General features: G+C 42.2%; 1 protein-coding gene across 3 annotated transcripts in view; it reads left to right on the top strand.

Moving 5' to 3' along the window:
- The window catches only part of KIAA2012 (KIAA2012 ortholog), a 111051-nt gene extending 93363 nt beyond the window's left edge, over window positions 1–17688 (top strand). For 2 of the 3 annotated variants that reach the window (XM_087434964.1, XM_004426801.3), the window contains exons 16-23: window positions 5856–5946; window positions 7972–8137; window positions 10077–10191; window positions 11460–11788; window positions 13795–13997; window positions 14650–14822; window positions 15630–15849; window positions 17550–17688. In XM_087434964.1, the coding sequence (XP_087291090.1) occupies window positions 5856–5946; window positions 7972–8137; window positions 10077–10191; window positions 11460–11788; window positions 13795–13997; window positions 14650–14822; window positions 15630–15849; window positions 17550–17688 (1436 nt within the window). Of the gene's footprint in view, window positions 1–5855; window positions 5947–7971; window positions 8144–10076; window positions 10192–11459; window positions 11789–13794; window positions 13998–14649; window positions 14823–15629; window positions 15850–17549 lie in introns of all 3 variants that reach the window. The other variant, XM_087434965.1, reaches the window with a different exon arrangement.
- The last annotated feature ends 2808 nt before the right edge of the window (window positions 17689–20496 follow it).

Consider the following 20496-nt stretch of genomic DNA (forward strand, 5'->3'; position numbering starts at 1 on the left):
TAAATGTACCCATATATGGAACTGATATATGGCAAACGTGGCATTAAAATCAGTGAGGAAAGGGGCCAGCCCTGTAGCTTAGTGGTTAAGTGCTCGCGCTCTGCTACTGGTGGCCCGGGTTCAGATTCCCGGCGCACACGACGCACCGCTTCTCTGGCCATGCTGAGGCCGTGTCCCACATACAGCAACTAGAAGGATGTGCAACTATGACATACAACTATCTACTGGGGCTTTGGGGGAAAAAAAAGGAGGAGGATTGGCAATAGATGTTAGCTCAGAGCCGGTCTTCCTCAGCAAAAAGAGGAGGATTAGCATGGATGTTAGCTCAGGGCTGATCTTCCTCACAAAAAAAAAAAAAAAAACAGTGAGGAAAGAATGAGCTGTTATTCACTGTATAATTTTGACATAATTGGTTTTCCAATTTTTAAATCCTTAACTCACAAAATATAAGGTGAATTCAGGATCCAAATGTAACAAAGCAAAATTTTAAAAATTATAGAAAAAAATATAGAAGAATACCTTTATGAATTTGAGAAAGGGAAAAATTTCTTACCCATGATTCAAAGCACAAGCCATAAAGAAAATTATTGACAAATCCGACTACATCAAAATTTAAAGTTTTTGACAAGACAGCATAAAGTTAAAAGACAAATCACAGATTGGAAGACAATATCTGCAGTGTGTGTAACCAACAAAGCATTAGTATCCAAACTGCAGCAAGAATTGCTACAAATAGAGAAGGAAAAAAGATAATCAAACCAAATGAAAAATGGGTAAAAGACACAAACAGGCAATTAACAAAAGAGGAAACCTAAATAAATGACCATTTTGCTGCCAATCAGGAAAATTCAAACCAAAACAAAAAGATATATCATTTCATATATATCAGATTAGCAAAAATTTAAGAGTCTGTAAGCACTCATTATTGATGAGGATATGGAGTTTTAGAAATTCAGAGCAATTTGGAAATATCCAACAAATTGAAGATGCATATACCCTGTAACAACCCAACAATTCCATTCCCAGGTATACCTTAGAGAAACTAATTCATGTATGAATACTGACTCACTCAAGAAGGTTCATTGCAGCATTGTTTGTAATCACGAAAAATTGGAAATAATCAAAACAGCCATCAACAGCAAAATGGATAAATAAATTGTGGTATGCTTATACAATGGCATAACGCATGGCAGCTTAAAATAAATGAATGGAAACTACGTGTATTATCATGGATTAATCTCAAAAATAAAACGTTAAGCAAAATAAAGTAAGTTACAAATGTTATATAAATTATATGTTGATATAAAGTTATAATATGTAAAATGATATATGTTGCTTATAGGTGCATTTATATATGGTAAAGATATAAAAAATATGCATAAGGCCTGTGAAGGAGAGGAAAAAGTTTTTCTTGACCCTCTTAGGATCCCTGGCTGGGCCTAAAAATTAAATTGACAAAGACAGATTAACAGGAGAAGAGCACACAAATTTATTTAATATAAGTTTTATGTGACACGGGAACCTTCATAAGGAAATGAAAACCCAGAGAAATGGTTTGAGCATTTTTGTACTAGGTTTGATGAAGAGTGGAAAGTTGTGGAAAACGTCATAGGACAAAAAGGTATGAGCTAAAGGTAATAAACTGGGAGAAACTTAGCAAGGCCTGTTCATTGGGATTCCTCGCAGAGTCCCTCTGTCTTCAGAGATAAGGATGCCCCTTTCCTCCAGGTGGCTCCTCCAGCGGGGCACCTCTCACGTGAGCGTCTTACAACCTGCTTCTGGGAAGAAGGGGGAAGTCAGAGGGTCCTTCCTGCACCTGCCCTTTCTCATATTCCTTTAGCCCGAAATATTCAATATGCCAAGGTGCCATATTTTGGGGTAGCATGTTCTGAACCCAGTCAATTGATAAATAACATATTTAAAAGAATGGTTACCTCTGGGGAGAGACTGAGGGAAGTGGGACTGTACGTGATACAATGAAGTCTTGGACTGTATCTGAAATGTTTTATTTCTTTAGAAAAAACATGACTCAAATATGGCAAACTGTTAAGATTTCACAAAGCTAGGTGGTAAGCACATGGGTAATCATCATACAGTATTTTTTCTATGCATTCCTAAAATATTTTACAGATGTTTTTAAAGTTCTAAGTTATTATTCAAAGTACTGCCTTAGTTTATTCCAATACTTCCTAAATATCAGGTTATCTTACTACAGAGAAAAAAAAAAAATCACCCGTCTGTGGTCCGCATCCCAGAACTGACAGGGATTCAGTTCTAATCAAAATGGTGAAATTACACCAATGTAGAACCTCAGCTTTTGGTCAATACAAATGCGCCCTCTGCTGGTCCTGTGGCGTCCTGTCCCAAAGTTCAAAATCGCTGTGAAGAGGAGTGAATGTCTTCACTGGGACAGCTTTTACTGGGCTGTCTCATTGTTAGGGAAAGAAACCCTCACAGAATTCCCCTTATCACGAAAATGCTTAAATCATCTCCCACTGTCTGTTAATTTCACATATGATCCAAGATAAAATAAATTCCAAGGTACCACCCCAATCAATCCTCCCAGTTTCCTCAACCACCGTGTACATTAACAATTTTGTCCCTGCTCCAAAGTCTGGAGGTTGACTTGTGAGACAGTAGACGCCCCCTTAACGTTTGGGGATGCCAGAAGGGAACCCGAGCTGCAAAGAGGCTCTGGGGTGGGGGCGCGGACAACGAGGGAACCCTGAGAAGTGGATCAACTGTAGTACTAAGGGAATAATGCTGGGGGAGAACAGCTGAATTTTTTCTTCTCAAATCTTTCTTTAAATTATAATACCTTTAAATAAACAAAATTGAGGAAAAATTAATTAATTCATGCAAGAATCTACTGCTCAAAGAGAAAAAGAGAAATAGGGATTGAATATTAGGGTCTTCCTTTCAAAAAGTTTTTTATTTTTTGTTTTTATTTTGTTTTGTGTTAATATCCATCTTTCCCACTAAAATTTAAGTTCCCTGAGACCAGAGTGTATCCATCCCACTCACCACTGTATTCCCAGCCCCAACACAATGCCTGGCATGTAGTCAGTATTTAATAAACATGTGATAAAGGAAGGAATGAATGACCATGTTCTCAGAGTGTAAACTGGTACAAATTTTGTGGGGAACAATTTGGCAGTAGACATTGTGCCTTAAAGACTGTAATTCCTTCAATAACCATAGATGAGGATAAAGAGTAAGTCTTTTAATAATAAAAACACTCCTTTCAAGAATATGCTATGCAAAGTTCTTTATAAAAAATTTGAATTTTAAAAGTTACATGTGTGGGGGCTGGCCCCATGGCATAGCAGTTAAGTGCATGCGCACATCTCCTGGCGGCCCAAGCGCGCACTGAGGCTCCGCTTGTCAAGCCATGCTGTGGCGGCCTCCCATATAAAGTGGAGGAAGATGGGCACAGATGTTAGCCCAGGGCCAGTCTTCCTCAGCAAAAAGAGGAGGATTGGCATGGATGTTAGCTCAGGGCTGGTCTTCCTCACAAAAAAATAAATAAATAAAAGGGTAAATTTAAAAAAACAAAAAAAGTTACATGTTTGGTTAAGTCAGTTGTGGTACATCCATATGATGACATGCTATGCTGTTATTAAAACCATTTTTAAGAATATTTAATTATATGGGAAATTCTAATAACATAAAAGTAGATTCAAATTATATATACATTATTTTATCAATTCCATTAAAATACTTATTATATATGCATGGAAGTACACGCATCAAAATATCTGCAGAGGTTGTATGTGAGTAGAGTGATAATGGGTGAGGGTTTTTTGGTTCTTATTGTTGTTTGTTTTTACTAGGTGCCAGCATTGTTTTAGGCACTTTATTTGTATTAATATATTCTTTGTTAAGTTCTTTAAAACAGCTTTATGGAGGGATAATTGGCATATGATAAATTGCACCTATTTAAATTGTACAATTAAATAAGTTTTTTTGTGTTAAATATTACTATTTTTTCTGTAAAGATTTTAATGCAGTCAGCTTCACTTTTTCTTAGATTTTAATTATGTATAATTATTTGGTAGAATATAAAATTATTCAGCCAACAATTTTCTTTCATTGAAACATTAACCATTGCTATGATTTTGGGGTTTTTTCGAGTTTTATGGAGGTATAACTGACATATAACACTGTATTAGTTTAAGGTGTACAACATAATGATTTGATATATGTATATATTACAAATGATTACCACAATAAGGTTAGTTAACATCTATCACCACATATGGTTACAATTTTTTTTCCTGTGATGAGAACTTTTAAGACCTACTAGGTAAGTTTCAATATATGTACACACCCATGAAACCACCACCACAATCAGGATGAAACATTCATCTTTCCCAAACGTCTCTTCATGGCCCCCCCCTACTCCAGCCTCCCTTATCCCCAGAAGAGCACTGATCTGCTTTCTGTCACTGTAGATTAGTTTGCATTTTCTAGAGTTTTATATAAATGGAATCATATCATATGTACCTTTTTTTGTCTGGTTTCTTTCACTCCACATAATTCTTTTGAGATTCATCCCTGTTGTTGAGTGTATCAATACTTCTTTTCTACTTACTGCTAAGTAGTATTTTATGTATTGCATTGTACGTATCTACTAGTTTGTTTATCCATTCACCTGTTGATGGACTTTCGGGCTGTTTCAAGTTTTTGACTATTACAAATAAAGCTGCTATGAACGCTTGTGTACAAGTCTTTATAAGGTCATATGCTTCATTTCTCTTGAGTAAAATACCTAGGAGTGTAATGGTTGGATGATGTGGTATATATAATATTTAATTTTTTAAGAAATTATTTTCCTAAGTGGTTGTACCATTTTACATTCCAACCAGCAGTGAATGAGAATTCCAGTTCCTTTGCATCCTTGTCAACTCTTAGTATAGTCAGTCATTTTAGTCATCCTAATAATTATATGTTGATTGTGAGGGGTTTTTTTCTTCTTTATGCTTGTGTTTTCCAAATTTTCTGCAATGAAACATATCTTCCATAATTAAAAATTGTTTAACGTAACTAAAATAAAAGGTAGCATAGTCCAATATGAAGTCTTAGCCTGGGATTCTTCTCATTCTAAAAGAGCTACCCAACATAGTCTTCAGAGCACCCAGCAAAGGCTGCTAGCCGTGTGGCCTGCGTAAGCCTTGCTCATAGGATAACATTTGTTTTTTTAAATCGATTTTCTTTTCTATGTTATAACCACACTGAGGTTTTAAGGAAAAAATCCACACATAAACCTCCCAATCTAACATATTATTTCCTTTTTCTGTTTTCTCTCCAACCCTCATTCATCTACATACATATTTTATAGAGTTTTAACACATTACACTATAGTTTACATTTTTACTTGTCATTATATCATATTTTCCATATTGGCTTATTTATCTTTTTAACCATAATTTTAAATGTCAAATTAAATAAATTACTTCCCTATAAATTACTTTCCCAATCTCCTATTTCTGGCTGTTTGTAATTTTTCATTATTAATAATAATGTTTTAATAACTTTGTACAAAATCTCGTTTCTTCTTTTGAATTATTTCCTTATGATAAATACCCAGGAGTGAGATTCCTGATCAAAGACTAGAACATTTTTCTGGTTCTTGATACATACTGTCATATCGCTTTCCCAAAGGGTCTTACTAATTTTAATGTCACTTGCCGTGTGCCAGCAGTGGGTTCTGCTGCATTGCTAATTTCCGAGGTATAACATACCTCGTCGTGCTAATTTCTTGCTGTTGACTACTCACCGGGTAGACATTTTCCCACGTCTGGGATCATCCCTTGTTGTCCTTTGCTGATTAAGGATGCTCCTTGTCTTCACAGACCCAGAGCTGAGGAGTATGACCCTTGACCCTCTTAGTGCATCCCTGGCTGAGCACATCCAGACCCCGGAGGCAGACGCTGTCCAAAAGGCGTAAGTGTCCAAAGTTCAATGACATGGACTTCTCTAGTTTTATTTTGTTTTTCTTTGTTTTCAATTAATTTCATTTCTGTTTTTTCTAAGAGGCATGAAGATTCTCAGCTAACTGCATGCTCTGACAGCGTGCGGTTAAACTGCTGTCTAAGAAACAGAGATTCTTGGGGAGGATTATATTGTGATGTGTTTCCTCCTTAACCCATACTCTTTGGCTGGGTGGGTGAAGAGTAAAGTTTAACTCTAACCATGTGGAAGAAGCTTTCTCCATTTATCTGTATATCTGAGACCTACAGACGTGCCTAGAGAGCTGTCAACTCAACCCTGGTTTCTCCACTCAGCATTCACTCAGCTCTGGGTGAAATAAATAATACTAATACTATATAATAATAATAATAATGATGATGCTAGCGTGTATTAAGTGTCACCATGTGCTCACTATGAGATCACTGACCAGCAGCTCAGTGGTCAGGCCCAGTCACTGACCTAAGCCCTGTTTGGCAGTGGCAGCTGAACTGTTGCCCTGTTGTGACCTCCCATGAACCTCAGTGACTTGAGAACCTGCCCTCATCTGCCTCATGGTGTAAGGATTGCCTCCTGGGTCAAAAAGGCTTTGGTTCCCCAGGAACAGAGGGCGAAGGGCACTTGGGTGGTGAGGCAGCTGTCTGAAGAATTCTATTTTTAAACTTTTACTCCTCAAGTTTTTCTACAATGGATTTAAACTGCTTACAACAACAACCCTCTCACCAAAAAAAACATGAGATAATCAAAAAGAAATTGTTTTTAAATCAAGAGGAAAAGAGAAAAGAACACCAACACTCCACAAAAGTCTTTATAGTCATTGTGACTCAAGTTCAGACTCACACTTGATTCAGAGATTCCTGAAGGTGAAAGGGAAAAAACCAGGAGCAACGCGATCAAGTTTGTGGTTCTCATTTGCAGCATACCTGCTCCTCGGGAAAGAGAGGTTCTCCTAGCACTAACTCTAAAGGATATTTCTTCTATGGGTTTTTATAGAGTGACACTGAATGATTTAAAGACTCATATATTTACAGGAAGTTCCATTGACCTCATTCAACAAATATTTCTCAAGTTTCTGTAGTGAGGCTCTGTGCTAGCACAGCACAGTAAATATAATCCTGATTTAGCCAGAAAATGAAATGCCCAGAACCAGGCTGGCACACAAGAGCTGCTGGAGTCCATGTGCTGTTTCCTAGTGACCTTTTTACCCCAAGAACGTAAATCAGTTGACCTCAAGGCACATCGTCAGCGACAGCAGTGCCACCAGGGATCACACTTACACGGCATGTGCCCTTTAGTGGCTGGATCAGAAGACATCAAGGAATGGAAGGCTAGTTGCATCTTCCTAAGACTGTCTATTTTAAAGGTTATTTTTTTTTCAGCTAAGCCTTTTCAGCTAAGTAAATATAATCCTGATTTAGCCAGAAAATGAAATGCCCAGAACCAGGCTGGCACACAAGAGCTGCTGGAGTCCATGTGCTGTTTCCTAGTGACCTTTTTACCCCAAGAACGTAAATCAGTTGACCTCAAGGCACATCGTCAGCGACAGCAGTGCCACCAGGGATCACACTTACACGGCATGTGCCCTTTAGTGGCTGGATCAGAAGACATCAAGGAATGGAAGGCTAGTTGCATCTTCCTAAGACTGTCTTTTTTAAAGGTTATTTTTTTTTCAGCTAAGCCTTTGACGGAAGAAATTTCAGTTAGATAATCCTACCTCTTTCAATTAAAGGCATGCGTATGCAACCCCAGAGAGGCACGGTATTTCTCCTGCTCACTAAGTTTTAGGATTTAGCCTGAGAGAACCCCAAAAGTGAAGACCAAACTTTCTCATCTCCCTTATTTGGGGATGCGTTGAGAAAAAGAGAGGGGACCAAGTGTGTAGGATGCCCGACAAGGGCCTGGTGGGGAACAGGTGCTCAATTGCTATTTGTTCACTTCCCTCTTCCTTGTCCACCAGCATTTTCTCTTTAATTTGGGCCTGCTGGTTTGCTTTTTTCAAAGGGGCAGAGATTATGATGTACACCGTCTGCACAGAGGACTTCCAGGTCATGGACCTGAGTCCTCAGAGAAGTTGGGTCCTGTAGATACATCTCTTCTTCCAAAAGAAAAAAAATGGAAGACTGAACCAAGACTGTTTGACCAGCAGACACCAGCCAACATCAGTCATGTGAGTGTACACACCTAGGAGCTTGGTCCAAAAGCCCTACCTGGATCGTGTTCCCATCAGGGCTACCACATACAGTCGTGTAGATTGCTTACTATACAAGGGCACCTGACAAAGTGGGCAAGTGGGAGCTCAAATCCAGCTGTGGTCCACTCACATGCCCTGCCCCCCAGGGCATCCTTCTGAAGCATGGCATGCCCATTTCTAATTCCTACAAAGGTACTAAAAGGGAGCTTCAGTTTTTCTACACTTACACCACATCCAACACCAAATACGTAGCGGTTTTTCTCACATCAACCAATTCTCCAGCTCTCTGGACATCAACTGGGGGTCCTACAATTCAATTCTGACACTAACTACCTGGAATTAGCACAGACCCCACACGTTAAGGGCTCAGTCCCACAGACTGCCCCCACCTCAGACACTAATCGTAAGTCGCAAATTGTCACCTGTACTTCTGACCAACAGGCATTCAATAGGGGGCTCCCATGACCCCCTCCTCAGGTTCGATAATTTGCTAGAACAGCTCACAAAACTCAGGGAAACATTTACTTACTATTACTGATTTATTACAAAGGATATTTTAAAGGCTACAAATGAACAGCCAGATGAAGAGATACATAGGGCAAGGTCCAGAAGGGTCCAAAGCACAGGAGCTTCTGTCCCCGTGGAGTTTGGGGTGTGCCACCCTCCCAGCACGTGGATATGTTCACCAATCTAGAAGCCCTCGAAACTCCTTTGGTTAGGGTTATTATGGAGGCTTCATTATGTAGACATGGTTGATTAAATCATTATCTAATGGTGATTAACTCAACCTCCAGCCTCCCTCCCTTTCTCTGAGGTCAGGGATATGGGGCTGAAAGGTCCAACACTCTGATCAACATGGTTGGTTTCCCTGGCCCCTCCAAATCAGCTCATTAACATAATCTCAGGTGTGGTTGAAAGGGGCTTGTTATGAATAACAAAAGACAATCCTGTCATGTTTATGCTCCAGAAAATACTAGGGTTTTAGGACCTCTGTGCCAGAGACTGGGGATGAAGACCTAATATACATTTCTTTTTTTTTTTTTTCTTACTTTTTATTTTATTTATTTATTTATTTATTTTGTGAGGAAGATCAGCCCTGAGCTAACATCCATGCTAATCCTCTTCTTTTTGCTGAGGAAGACCGGCTCTGAGCTAACATCTATTGCCAATCCTCCTCCCTTTTTTCCCCCCCAAAGCCCCAGTAGATAGTTGTATGTCATAGTTGCATGTCCTTCTAGTTGCTGCATGTGGGACGCGGCCTCAGCATGGCCGGAGAAGCAGTGCCTCGGTGCGCACCTGGGATCCGAACCCGGGCCGCCAGTAACGGAGTGCGCGCACTTAACCACTAAGCCACGGGGCCGGCCCCTACATTTCTTATAACGTCACAATATCACAGTACTGAGTGGGTAGCCATGGCCCCACTTCGCCATCTTCTTTTTGGACGAGCCTCCATGTTGTCCCAGCCAATGAGGAAAGGCGAAGACTGACATGGCTGTGGTCATCTGCTTGTTGTTTCCCAAAAGTTAGCAAATGATGCAGCAATGAACAAAGCTGGCTTTGATTTAAACTAGTTAACCATTAACCATGGCAACAGCAATCTATCAAAGGTGAAAACTGCTTCACTTTGATCCAGCTCTGTAGACCATGATTTAGCATCCAAAAAAGGGGGCAGATCATAATGTGTATTCTATTCCTCTTTTCTCCTATAAAATACCAGCAGTCTTAAATCAAAGGCTGAACCTTAGGGTCTCCCCACCAGCTCCACACTGTCTAAGACTCGCTCTTCTACTTCATCTGGAACCCACGCAAATTCCATTCTAAGCCATTCTGTCACCTTGTTCAACAATCTCTCTTTGATGGATTTGTTTGTTTCCTACGCATACCATGGTCCCTTTTCTTAATTTTTCACCTTTAGGAGATGGAGTTGATTGACAAAGCTAAGAGAAAGAAAAGAACCAAGATGGACAAGTCCAAGGCACCCAAGGGGGAGAGAGAAGGAAAGGTTCGCAGGGAAGCAGAGGCTGCTGTCGGTAAGGGAGTGTCCCCATGAGGAATGACCCAGGAGAAGATGCCTAATGGGGGCCGGGAGGTGTCACAGAGAATCAGCGCAGATCCTATGGGACAATTTCTCTGTTTTGAGTCTCCTTGACCACCACAGCTAAAATGGTGTCGCAGCCTTATTTCATGTCAATATCTTAGGAGACGGGGATAGAGGAGACAGGGGGTTGCCTAGAGACCTAGGAGAGGACATGATAATAATAATAACAGCACCTCTTCACTGAACACCCACTATATTAGGAGCCCTGCACACATCATACCATGAAATCCCCACAACAGCTCCATAAAGTAAGGACTATTGGTACATCATGTAGCAGTGGAGGCTGAGAGAGGTTGGGTGACTTGCGTAAGATCAAACGGGTCAAACAGTAAAACAATGGACCCAGGGTCTGTCCCTGCCATTAGATTTCAAATGCACACTACTACCACTGCCTCTATGAACCAATCACTTTATCGTAATCTGAGAATTGGGCAGTGAGGGCATTTGGGAAGGGGAAGGATGCAACAAGCTCTGAATGGTTACCCCAGCTACCATTTTCCTTCTTGCATTGCACCTTACAAGAAATTCAGATTCCTACGTTCCTGAAGACTTTCTTTAGCCTAAAACACACACCCATCCTTACTGGCCACATGATGCAGAAGACCCTCCCAGCAAATCAAAGGCTGTCAGAAAGGATGACATTGGATAGTCTCCTGGGCCAGATCTATTTTCACAGTTTGCTCTTTAAAGTCTTGCTGAGTTTACATTGTTGTAGCCCAAGACTTGGGTAGCATTGGCAGGATTGGGAAAAGGAAATACCTGTGGCCCCCAGAGGTGAATTGAGGAAGAGTCCTTAGAGTATGAAAGGCTTAAACTTTTCCGGGTTACAAAGCTGCAACCTCAAGCCAGGCTCTTCAGGTATGACTTTCCAGCTGTGTCTACAGGTCTCCCCTCCACAGAGTCCTGTCCCCACCATAGGTCAGGGTGAAACAGAACTTTTTAAGTAGCAAGACTGCTGAATTACAGTTGATCCAAATAGGGTAAGGCAGTTTCTCAAAGGATGGTCTGTGGACCACCCTTCTTAAAACACTTGGAGTGGTGGGAAAATGCAGATTCCTACAGTATCAGACTCTGGGAGAGGGGCTCAGGAATCTGCAGGCCAGATGATTCCATTGCACACTGAAGTTTAGAAGTTACTGAAAAGGATGCAGGCATCACGTCCACTTAGCTATCCCTCTGTCCCTCGTTGATCTTCCCCAGGAAAGTCAAAGGAATCAAAGGCTGAAAAGAAACCAGAGCTAAATGCCAAAGAAAAAAAACGAGCCAAAAGGAAAAGGACACAGAAGGAAAGGAATCTGGAAACAGAGCTGAGTGGGCCTGATGTCACTAACTCTGAGGAAACAGAAGACACCTCAGAGAGAGGTTTCTTTCCTTCAGGTTCCCTCATAGAGGACCCTTGGCCTTCTCCCAAATACAATGCTCAGGAGAGCCGAGTTTCAGTAGATGGAAGATCACCACCCACCCAGACTGCAGCTGTCACTGGAAACATGGAATCCGAAGAAGAGAGAAGCCACGAGTCTCCCTCCAAGGTAGGTCCAATAATCCCACTTGGGCCAGAGGGATTTCTGTCCTCGCTGGTGCAACTGCAGGGGTGGGAAAAACTGCCCCAAATTATATTGCAGTTACTGAAACAGCTCTACTACATGATGGTTTTATTTGTTCTACTTTGGTAACTTCTGACCCTTTTAAGAAGCCAGACTTGATCAAAGACACAGGGTGGCAAAGCCCCTCTGAAAATGATGCACCCTGTGAGGCCCCCATACTGCCAGGGCATGTACCCACCCTGATTGGTTGGGTGGTACAAAGTGATTGGTTCATAGAGCGGGAAGTTGGCAGAGCACCCATCTGTGGGAGGTACAGGCCACCTAGAAAGGTGGACAGGGGCCATCAGAGCCAGGCACATGTCCATGATGTGGCCTGGAGTTCATGTATTGCTTGCCTCCCAAAGGCTGTAGAAATTCCTCCTTTACTGACTTGCTCTTCTGTGGCAAAGCTGGGCCACAGGCAGCGGAAAAGCACACACACAAGGTGCTTTTGCATATGAGAGCCATTTTGTTCCAGGAGGTTCGATTCTAATGTCAACTATGTAAGAGAAAAACTGAATGAGTGTAAGGAAAATTATCCTTGAAAATCCCTGTAATTAACCAAAAATAATACCATACGGACACATCTCTCAAGAAGACCAACACAGCCAGTTTTTCCTCTGCTATTGGAATAGATCGCTATTTCTTCCACTGAGATGAAGGTGCTGAACTGCATTTAGAGGTTGGTTGTACCAAAAAAAAGTATCTTTCAACGGTACAAGAGCACCCACAGCTAAGCTGCTATGAATTAAATTCGCCTAAGTTACATGTACATATGGTACAACTCTGCTGCATCTCATTTAATCTTTACAGTCACACTGTGAGCCGGGTATGACTGGTCCCATTTTACAGAGCTAGAAACTGAGGCTTGAAGGAGTTAAATGTCCATTGCCAAAAGTCACATAACCATCGAGTGGCAGAGCCACGACTGAAACCCAGGTCCTTTGACTCCAAAATCAGAGCTTGTCACTATTTTAAATTATTATGTTCTATTTATTTTATGGCCCATGGCCTTCCAAAAAGGATTTCAGAAAGATGTTTACTTCATAGTTCTCAATCCTCCCAGCTGCCTAGATTATGGAATTCTGCTCTACACAGCAGATGATATTTTAACCTATGGGGAGAATTTTTCTGATCCTGCTAGATTATCAAGTTTCTTGGATTTAGTGCCAATGCATAGTACCGTGCTGCCTCTGCAAAGGCTAAAAAGCAAGGAAGTCTCACCCCTTCTTGGACACACAGAGTTCCCAGGGAGGAGTTGCCTTCCAAGGTGCCCCTCATGGGCATATTTCTGACTGAGGAGGAAGCATGAGGGAGAAGAAGGAAAGCTAAGACATCCTTCACAGAAACTGAGACGCTTTCATTGAAAAAGTGAGTTGGCATGGGGTTAAATGTGTCTGACACGTCTATACCTAAGACTGCTCCTGGCAAAGCAGCCTCCATCTAGAACCTGTGGTTCCCAGCCCTGGCTTCACGACAGAATCACCTGAGAAGCTTTGTAAAACCACCGAGGACTCCCACCCAGGTATCTTTATTTATTGGTCTGGGTGGGGCCTTGGCCTCAAGTAATTTTTGAAAGCTTCCCGGGCAATTCTAAAGTGCAGCTAGGGTTGAGAACTCTAGACAGACGATGTACCAGACATCATGCTGGCACTGTCACTATTTCAATTAATCCTGGTAACAGCCCCAAGAGGAAGACAAGATCAGAAAAACTAAGTTGTGATCCCCAAACCCTGAAGCAAGTAAGAGAGAGACTTGGATCCAGGTCAGTCAGCCCCCAGAGCCCAAGCTGGTGGTGGTAGAGCTTACGCAGCGGTGGTCAGAGGTGGAAACCACTAAATGATTCCGAGTAGAGACAGCATCGTCCGGAGTGGAGGGGGGCTCACTGCCGAGACGAGCTCCCCTGGGGTTACCATGCTGTCCTTTGCACTCAGAACACTCTGGTTCCTCAGGCCCTCCTCACTAAGAGGGAGCAGGAGAAAGCTTTCCGGGACAGGTTGCGAGCCGAGAGGGCCGAGATGAGACGATTGGAGGTGGAAAGGAAGAGAAGGGAGCAGGAGGAGCAGCGGCGGCTGCGGCTGGAGCAGCTGGAGAGAGCAGAGAAGATGGAAGAGGAGCTGGAGCTGGAGCAGCGAAGCCGTGCAGAGGAGATCCGGTGGGTCGAGCAGCCTCGGAGGCCACGGCCGTGTTAGGAAGCAGAAGTGAAAGGCAGGGGTTGACCTTCATTACGGGCAAAGCTGGTTCTGAGGCTCATGCCCTGAAGGAAAACAGCATGTCTCATTTTTCTCTATCCTCAGTGATCCTAGGAATAATCTGGACCAAAGAAATGATGCAGCATCTTGACCATTAGGGTTACCCCAGACAGCTAGCTGTTCCTGGGGTCTTCTCGGGAGGGCTTTGAGATTCAGTCCAGCAAACGTTGGTTGAGTCCCTGCCACGTTCTCCGCATTGTGCTAGGCCCTTTCATAGGCCTGGACCCGTTTAATTTAATCTTCACAACAACCTTGTGAGACAAGAGATTCAAAATCCACTCTGTAATCAGGGGAAATGATGCTCCGGGAAGCTCGGGCCCCGCCCCAGAGCACAGAGCTGTGTGTCGAAACTCCCAGGCTTCCAGCCTCAGGCCGCGTGTGCTTGCTCCTGCTGTTCCCTCAGGCCTCCCTTGCAGACCGGGTCTGCTCTGAATGGGATGCTCCGGTGGCCTGGGGCTGCAAGGCCTCCCCCAGGGGCACTGCCCGTTGGCTTGTCTCACAAGGATGCCCCAGTGTTTTCTGCCATTTTCCTGACCATCTGGGGGGTCTTCTCAGCCTGCAGAAACAGAGGCTGGAAGAAGAGCGGCGGCAGCAGGAGGAGGAGGAGAGGAGGCAGCGGCTCCAGGTACAAGTGGCCCAGGAGAGAGCCCGGCAGCAGCAGGAGGAGTTCCGGAGGAAACTGCGAGAACTGCAGAGAAAGAGGCAGCAGGAGGAAGCCGAGAGGGCTGGTGAGGGGATTCTGGAGCTCTGCGTCTCCTATCTGGGGCAGAAATATTGTTATCCCACTGTGGGTGTTCATTTGCATCTCCTCAGTTATTCCTATCCTAGGCCAAAATGTGTGAAGCACGCCAAATGTATAAGCTATTTTTTTTCAAAGTGATTGATGTGTGTGACTATAGTGAGTTGAGATAGGAGATCAAAATAAGAAAGACTTGCTTGTGGAGAGGACCCTTGGATCCCACCCCCAATTCAGTCATCCCTGGACTGGGACCCTGGCCCTCCCCTGTCCTTTCGGCATTGCTCAGGAGCTGCCTAAATCAGAGATCCTAAGTCCTTCCCTAGCAGAGGGAAACAGTCAACCATCTGGATAGCTGCAGGGCCGCCTTGCAGGTGCTGATGCGTGGAATCTCGACAGCCTCACTTTTGAGGAAGAGGAAGGAACTTCAGCAGATGACACTCTTTAGACTGGTCAGTCCAGCCGAGTATCCACCAAGTTTCTCCAGACCCTGATCTGACACCCCTCCCCAACCCATCTGCATACCACCCCTAAGCACACCAGGCTCTGGAAAATTCTCCCCCAGGGTTTTGTATTAATTGCAGAGTGCACTGCACATAGTAGGTGCTTGATAAAGGACTTTTCAATTAGTAAATTAACCCCAAGGTAAGCCCCACAGAGGATCTGGCAGCCTGCTGGCAGGTAAGCTGTAGCCTATCTCATGGGGAGTCCCTGGGAATTACAGACTTGAGAGTTGGATCAGAGAATTGTTTTCTCCAGTGAGACCCCTGCTAAGCCTGCCCCCTTTTCTGTTCTGCAGAGGCAGAGAGGCAAAGGCAGAAGGAATTGGAAATGCAGTTAGCAGAAGAACAACAACGCCTGATGGAAATGGCTGAAGAAGAGCGGCTGGAGTACCAGCGGCGGAAACAGGAGGCAGAGGAGAAGGCTTGGCTAGAAGCAGAGGAGAGAAGGCAGAAGGAAGAGGAAGCAGCAAGGCTGGCTCAGGAGGAAGCCATGAAGCAAGCCCAGGAGCAAGCCAGGTACTGGATGTTTGGGCGACAGTTGCAACAGGGGACCGTTCAGGGGCCTGGCTGCCTGCTCTGGGACGAGCCTTGCACTGCCTCTGGACAAGGGAAGATTTCCCACGTCCTGTAAACATGATTTGGAAGAACTAAAAAACAAAGAGAGATTCTTTTGCTAGAAATGTCACAGAATTTCTTCATGGCTTATAGAACTTGTATTGAAGCTGAAAGTGAGTTTAAAGATCACCTGTGTCAGCCCTCTGGCTGACAGATGTGAAAGGCAAGTCCCAAAGAGGGGATGGATCTAGATCAGGGCCCAACAGTGTGTTAGGGTCAGTGCCAGGACCAGAGCTAAGACTCCCTGGTTCTGAACCACTGCCTTTTTCAATAAGTGTTTATTGCGTACCTATCATGTGCCGAACACTGTTCTGGACACTGGGAAATTCAGGAGGAAGCAAGACAGAGGTCTCCTCTCCAATGGCATTTATCTTCTAAGGGTTAGGGTAGGGAGACAGACCCTAAACAAATATTTTTTTTTTTAGCTAGCAATAAATGCTATACAGAAAAATTTTAAAGATGTGATAGGATTGCAGGAGGCTTAGTTTAGATTGGTTGGCCAGGGCAAAACTTCTCAGAAGAGGTGATACATAAGGTGAAACCTGAACTACAAAGGGTTATTCCAGCAGGTAAACAGTAAGTGCAAAGGTTCAAGGAAAGGAATGAGACTGGCATGTTGAAGAATAAAAGAAAGTTAGCACGGCTGGAATGAAGTGAACAAGGCACAAAGAATACTTCCAGAGGAGGTCAGAGAGGTAGGCTAAGACAGATCTCATGATGGCCTTGTTAGGAGAAATAGCACAGAATCAGCCATCAGGGGCCAACAGCATTTCCTCCTTTATTCTCTTACAACAGTAATGATCATTGATCTGATAGTAGAATCTCCTGGGTAATGTGGTTTCAATTGACTGTTTAAGCTGAATCTAAGCTAATAAATACTCTTTAGGGGCCCAGAAAGAGAAGGCAGCCAGCACCAACTCTTTTCCAAGGTTTTCCACCTAACCTTGAGTTGTCCTTTCCTGGACCTTCCTCAGCTGTTATGTGAATTACAAAACGGATCCTTAGAGAAGTCTTCATTCAATTTCAAAATTATGTATTCCATGTATCATAGCAGTAGGGCTGGATTCCTAAGTATTGAGACCAAAAGCAAACTATTGGAGTTCCAATTTTCCACAAATAGAAAACCGACAGGTCATAAGAGGGGAGGTTGAGCAATTTTGTAAGGCTAGTCCAAGCAGCTGAAAGCAGAAAACCAAGTAGCTGAAGGGGTGTGTGAGGGGTAGAGCCTCACTCCACCAAGGGTCAGAACTTGATGCCAGCTGGCTTTACTTCATCTTCACTTGTGTTGACATTGGCCCAGGTACTTTACCTCCTCTGGCCTGTTTCCTCATCTCTCAAACAAGGGACTCCCTTCCAGCAATACGAGTTTAAGAACTGTGAGTTATACCTTTTACTTTTCCAGTAGGAGGCCCATGACACTCTAAACCTCATATGTAAAGTTACTAAATGAACAGAGTATGATCTTCCACTAAAATGCAATATCTGTAGCCCCAAGCCTAACTGATGATTTAACTCAAATCCAAAATGCTTCTACTAGCTTAAAAGGGCACTTTCTAGGATACTTATTGAGTATTGGGATTTGGGTGGGGTTGTCTCCTTAGGCAAAAAGCTGCTTTGAAGAAACACCTTCAGTTCCATCAAGAACTCCTTAAGGAAGCCAATGGCCTGCAGTGGACACACAACATTTCCAGACCATGGGTCTTCTCTTACTTTCAGTTCCTACAAATACCCAGACCTTGAGGCTAAAAGAAAACTTAAAAAAAAGTAAGTTGGGAGCTGGTGACAGAAAAAAGAGAAACTTCCTTCTATAATGAAGTTCCACACTGAGCCCAATTAGTTCCATTTCATGTGGTTTACCTCTACCCACACCTAACTGCACCCCAGGACCTCCGTTCCCACCACCCCTCCCCACCACACATACTTGACTCAACCCGGTGAAACTCTTCACTCACCTAAATCCTTTGTGTTCTCTAGAACCACATAAATTCAGAAGCTTTGGTGCCTAAAACCGGCCCATAATTTTATAATTTCAGTTTGAATTTCAGTTTAATTTCAGTTAGTAAGACACTAACATAGTCTTAGGATAGTCCAAGTATTTCATTTCAGTCAATGTATCTCAAAGAGTTGCAGATTAATGGAAATTTTGTAATACAAATAATTCTGAATTAGCTAAGAGGAGCTAATTCATATTTTCATATATTAAGAATTTTATTGTAATCTCTTTAAAGGCAAAACCACATCCATTTCATCCTAAGAATCTAAAATTTAATGTCTATTTAAAACAAGGTAATCACTTGATAAATGTTCATTTGAGCAAAATGAGCTGTTTTGTGAGGTTATTCTCACATTCTCAAAGTATAGATTCTAGAGTTGCAGTGTCCAATAAGTAGCCATATGTAGCTATTTAAATGTAAGGTAAAACATTCAATTCTCAGTCGCACTAGCCACATTTCAAGCACTCAACAGCCACATGTGGCTACTGGCTACAACACTGGACAGCACAGATACAGAACATTTTCATCATACAAAGTTCTACTGGACAGCACTGTTCTAGAGCCCTGGAAAATTAACACATCTTGTTTTTGCTCCTAATTGTGCTTTGAAGAACCAACCACACAAATTACCCCATTTTTAAAATCACACTATCAAGGAAGAGTCTTGATTAGTTAATTGGTTTTTAACATCTCTTTAATATTAGTAAATAATAAGCATCTGTCATAGAATGACCATTAAAGGGGACGAAAGAGCGTTAGCAAACAAGATATATAAAAGAATGTTAGTTAAAGCAGCAAGCAGTATCTGAAGCTGAATTTTCCCACAAATTTCCTTTGGCTCTACTCTACACGTCACTGTCCACAGCTGAAAAATGTCCCACTAATGCTTGCAAGGTATTTGCTTTCTACAGGAACTGCACTTCTACGATCCAGAAGTCAAACTTAATTTTGACTCTGTATTGCTGTGTTATTGGACTTGCTTCGATTTGATGCTTATTTTTAACTCATTTTATGTAAAAGAGAAATAAAACGGCCAAAACACTGGCTGTAAATGTCAAACTTTTTCTCAAACTTGTCGACCCTACTTGCATTCTTTCATCATTCAATTCATTCAATAATACTTAATCAGATGAGAAAGGAGCATCTCGAATAATTCAACTAGGAACAGAAGAAAAGAACACTCAAGGAAAACATCCATGTGGGGGAAAGTACCATTACTGACTTTATTTTCTCTCTTCTGTTACAAATTTAGGATGCTGCAGCCAAGCACCAGGCAGGGTGGCTACACTAAATGCTACTCAAGGTCCCTTCCAAATCTCATATTCTATTAAGTTGTTGCTGTGAAAGGCCTATTGCATTAGCAGTACTACACCAGATAAGCATTTTGTTTTTTCTTTTGTGTGTGTGTGAGGAAGACCAGCCCTGGGCTAACATCCGATGCCAATCCTCCTCTTTTTTGCTGAGGAAGACTGGCCCTGGGCTAACATCCATGCCCACCTTCCTCCACTTTATACGGGACGCCACCACAGCATGGCTTAACACGCTGTGCGTGGCGTGCGCCCGGGATCTGAACCGGCAAACCCCGGGCCACCGCAGCAGAGCATGCCCACTTAACGGCTTACGCCACAGGGCCAACTCCCAGATAAGCACATTTTTAAGTTAACCATAGCAGAATCCAATGCATTTAGAAGAATCTAATAAACTAAAAACGATTATTTCCCCAGTAGCTAAGCTCCACCACCTAAATGCTGAGCCTTCAGTCTAAGATGCAAACAAAAATAAGATACCAAACTACATATTCAAGCATTCTGGATAGCTCAAATAGCCTACCAGGTTTCTTACTCAGGCCTGACAGAAATATGCAACTCAATCAGGATTTTCTAGAAATGGGCCTAATTCCCAGTCACTATTTAATATAATGGTAAATGCCAGGTGACGGTCTAACAGCTCTAATTTACCTAGACTATAAACAGACAATACAAATACTTTTTCAGTTAGGGTCAGATATAGAAATTTATAAGGCAAGCCAATCATTTTTCAACAGGTGACTTGAGTAGCGCATTTAAGCTCTAACAGTTTATAAAATGCATTCGAGATAGGTTTTATATTTGCTCTTCTCAATTAGTCAGATGACATTCTATTGGGAACAACATGAAACTGGATTACGTGTATGCATAGATATACTGAACTCTGCGATTCATCAAAGAATTAAAAGATTAAGCCCTCTAATAGGAACTAATTTGGTATTTTAATTTTACACAAACTTTCAATATTTAGGATATAAAGAAATAAAAGGAAATTATAAACAAAATATCCCAAACCTTAACTAAGCAGAGAACATTTTATAAATTGTTAAAGGGAAAACTGAAATTATCAATATAAATCAATTAAGAATTTTTGGTATACCCATTTATTCAACATGATTGGGTAACTGTATCATATATAGGCACCATACAGAAATATCAAGTTTTTTAAAAAACAGAACATTGAGTACTTAAGAAGGTATTGTGGTCTTAATTAACTCCCTAATGCAGAAGGCACTTCAGTAACTTTC

Source organism: Ceratotherium simum, chromosome 9, assembly GCF_057802395.1.
Source record: "Ceratotherium simum simum isolate JZ-2026a chromosome 9, ASM5780239v1, whole genome shotgun sequence".
NCBI lineage: Eukaryota > Metazoa > Chordata > Mammalia > Perissodactyla > Rhinocerotidae > Ceratotherium > Ceratotherium simum.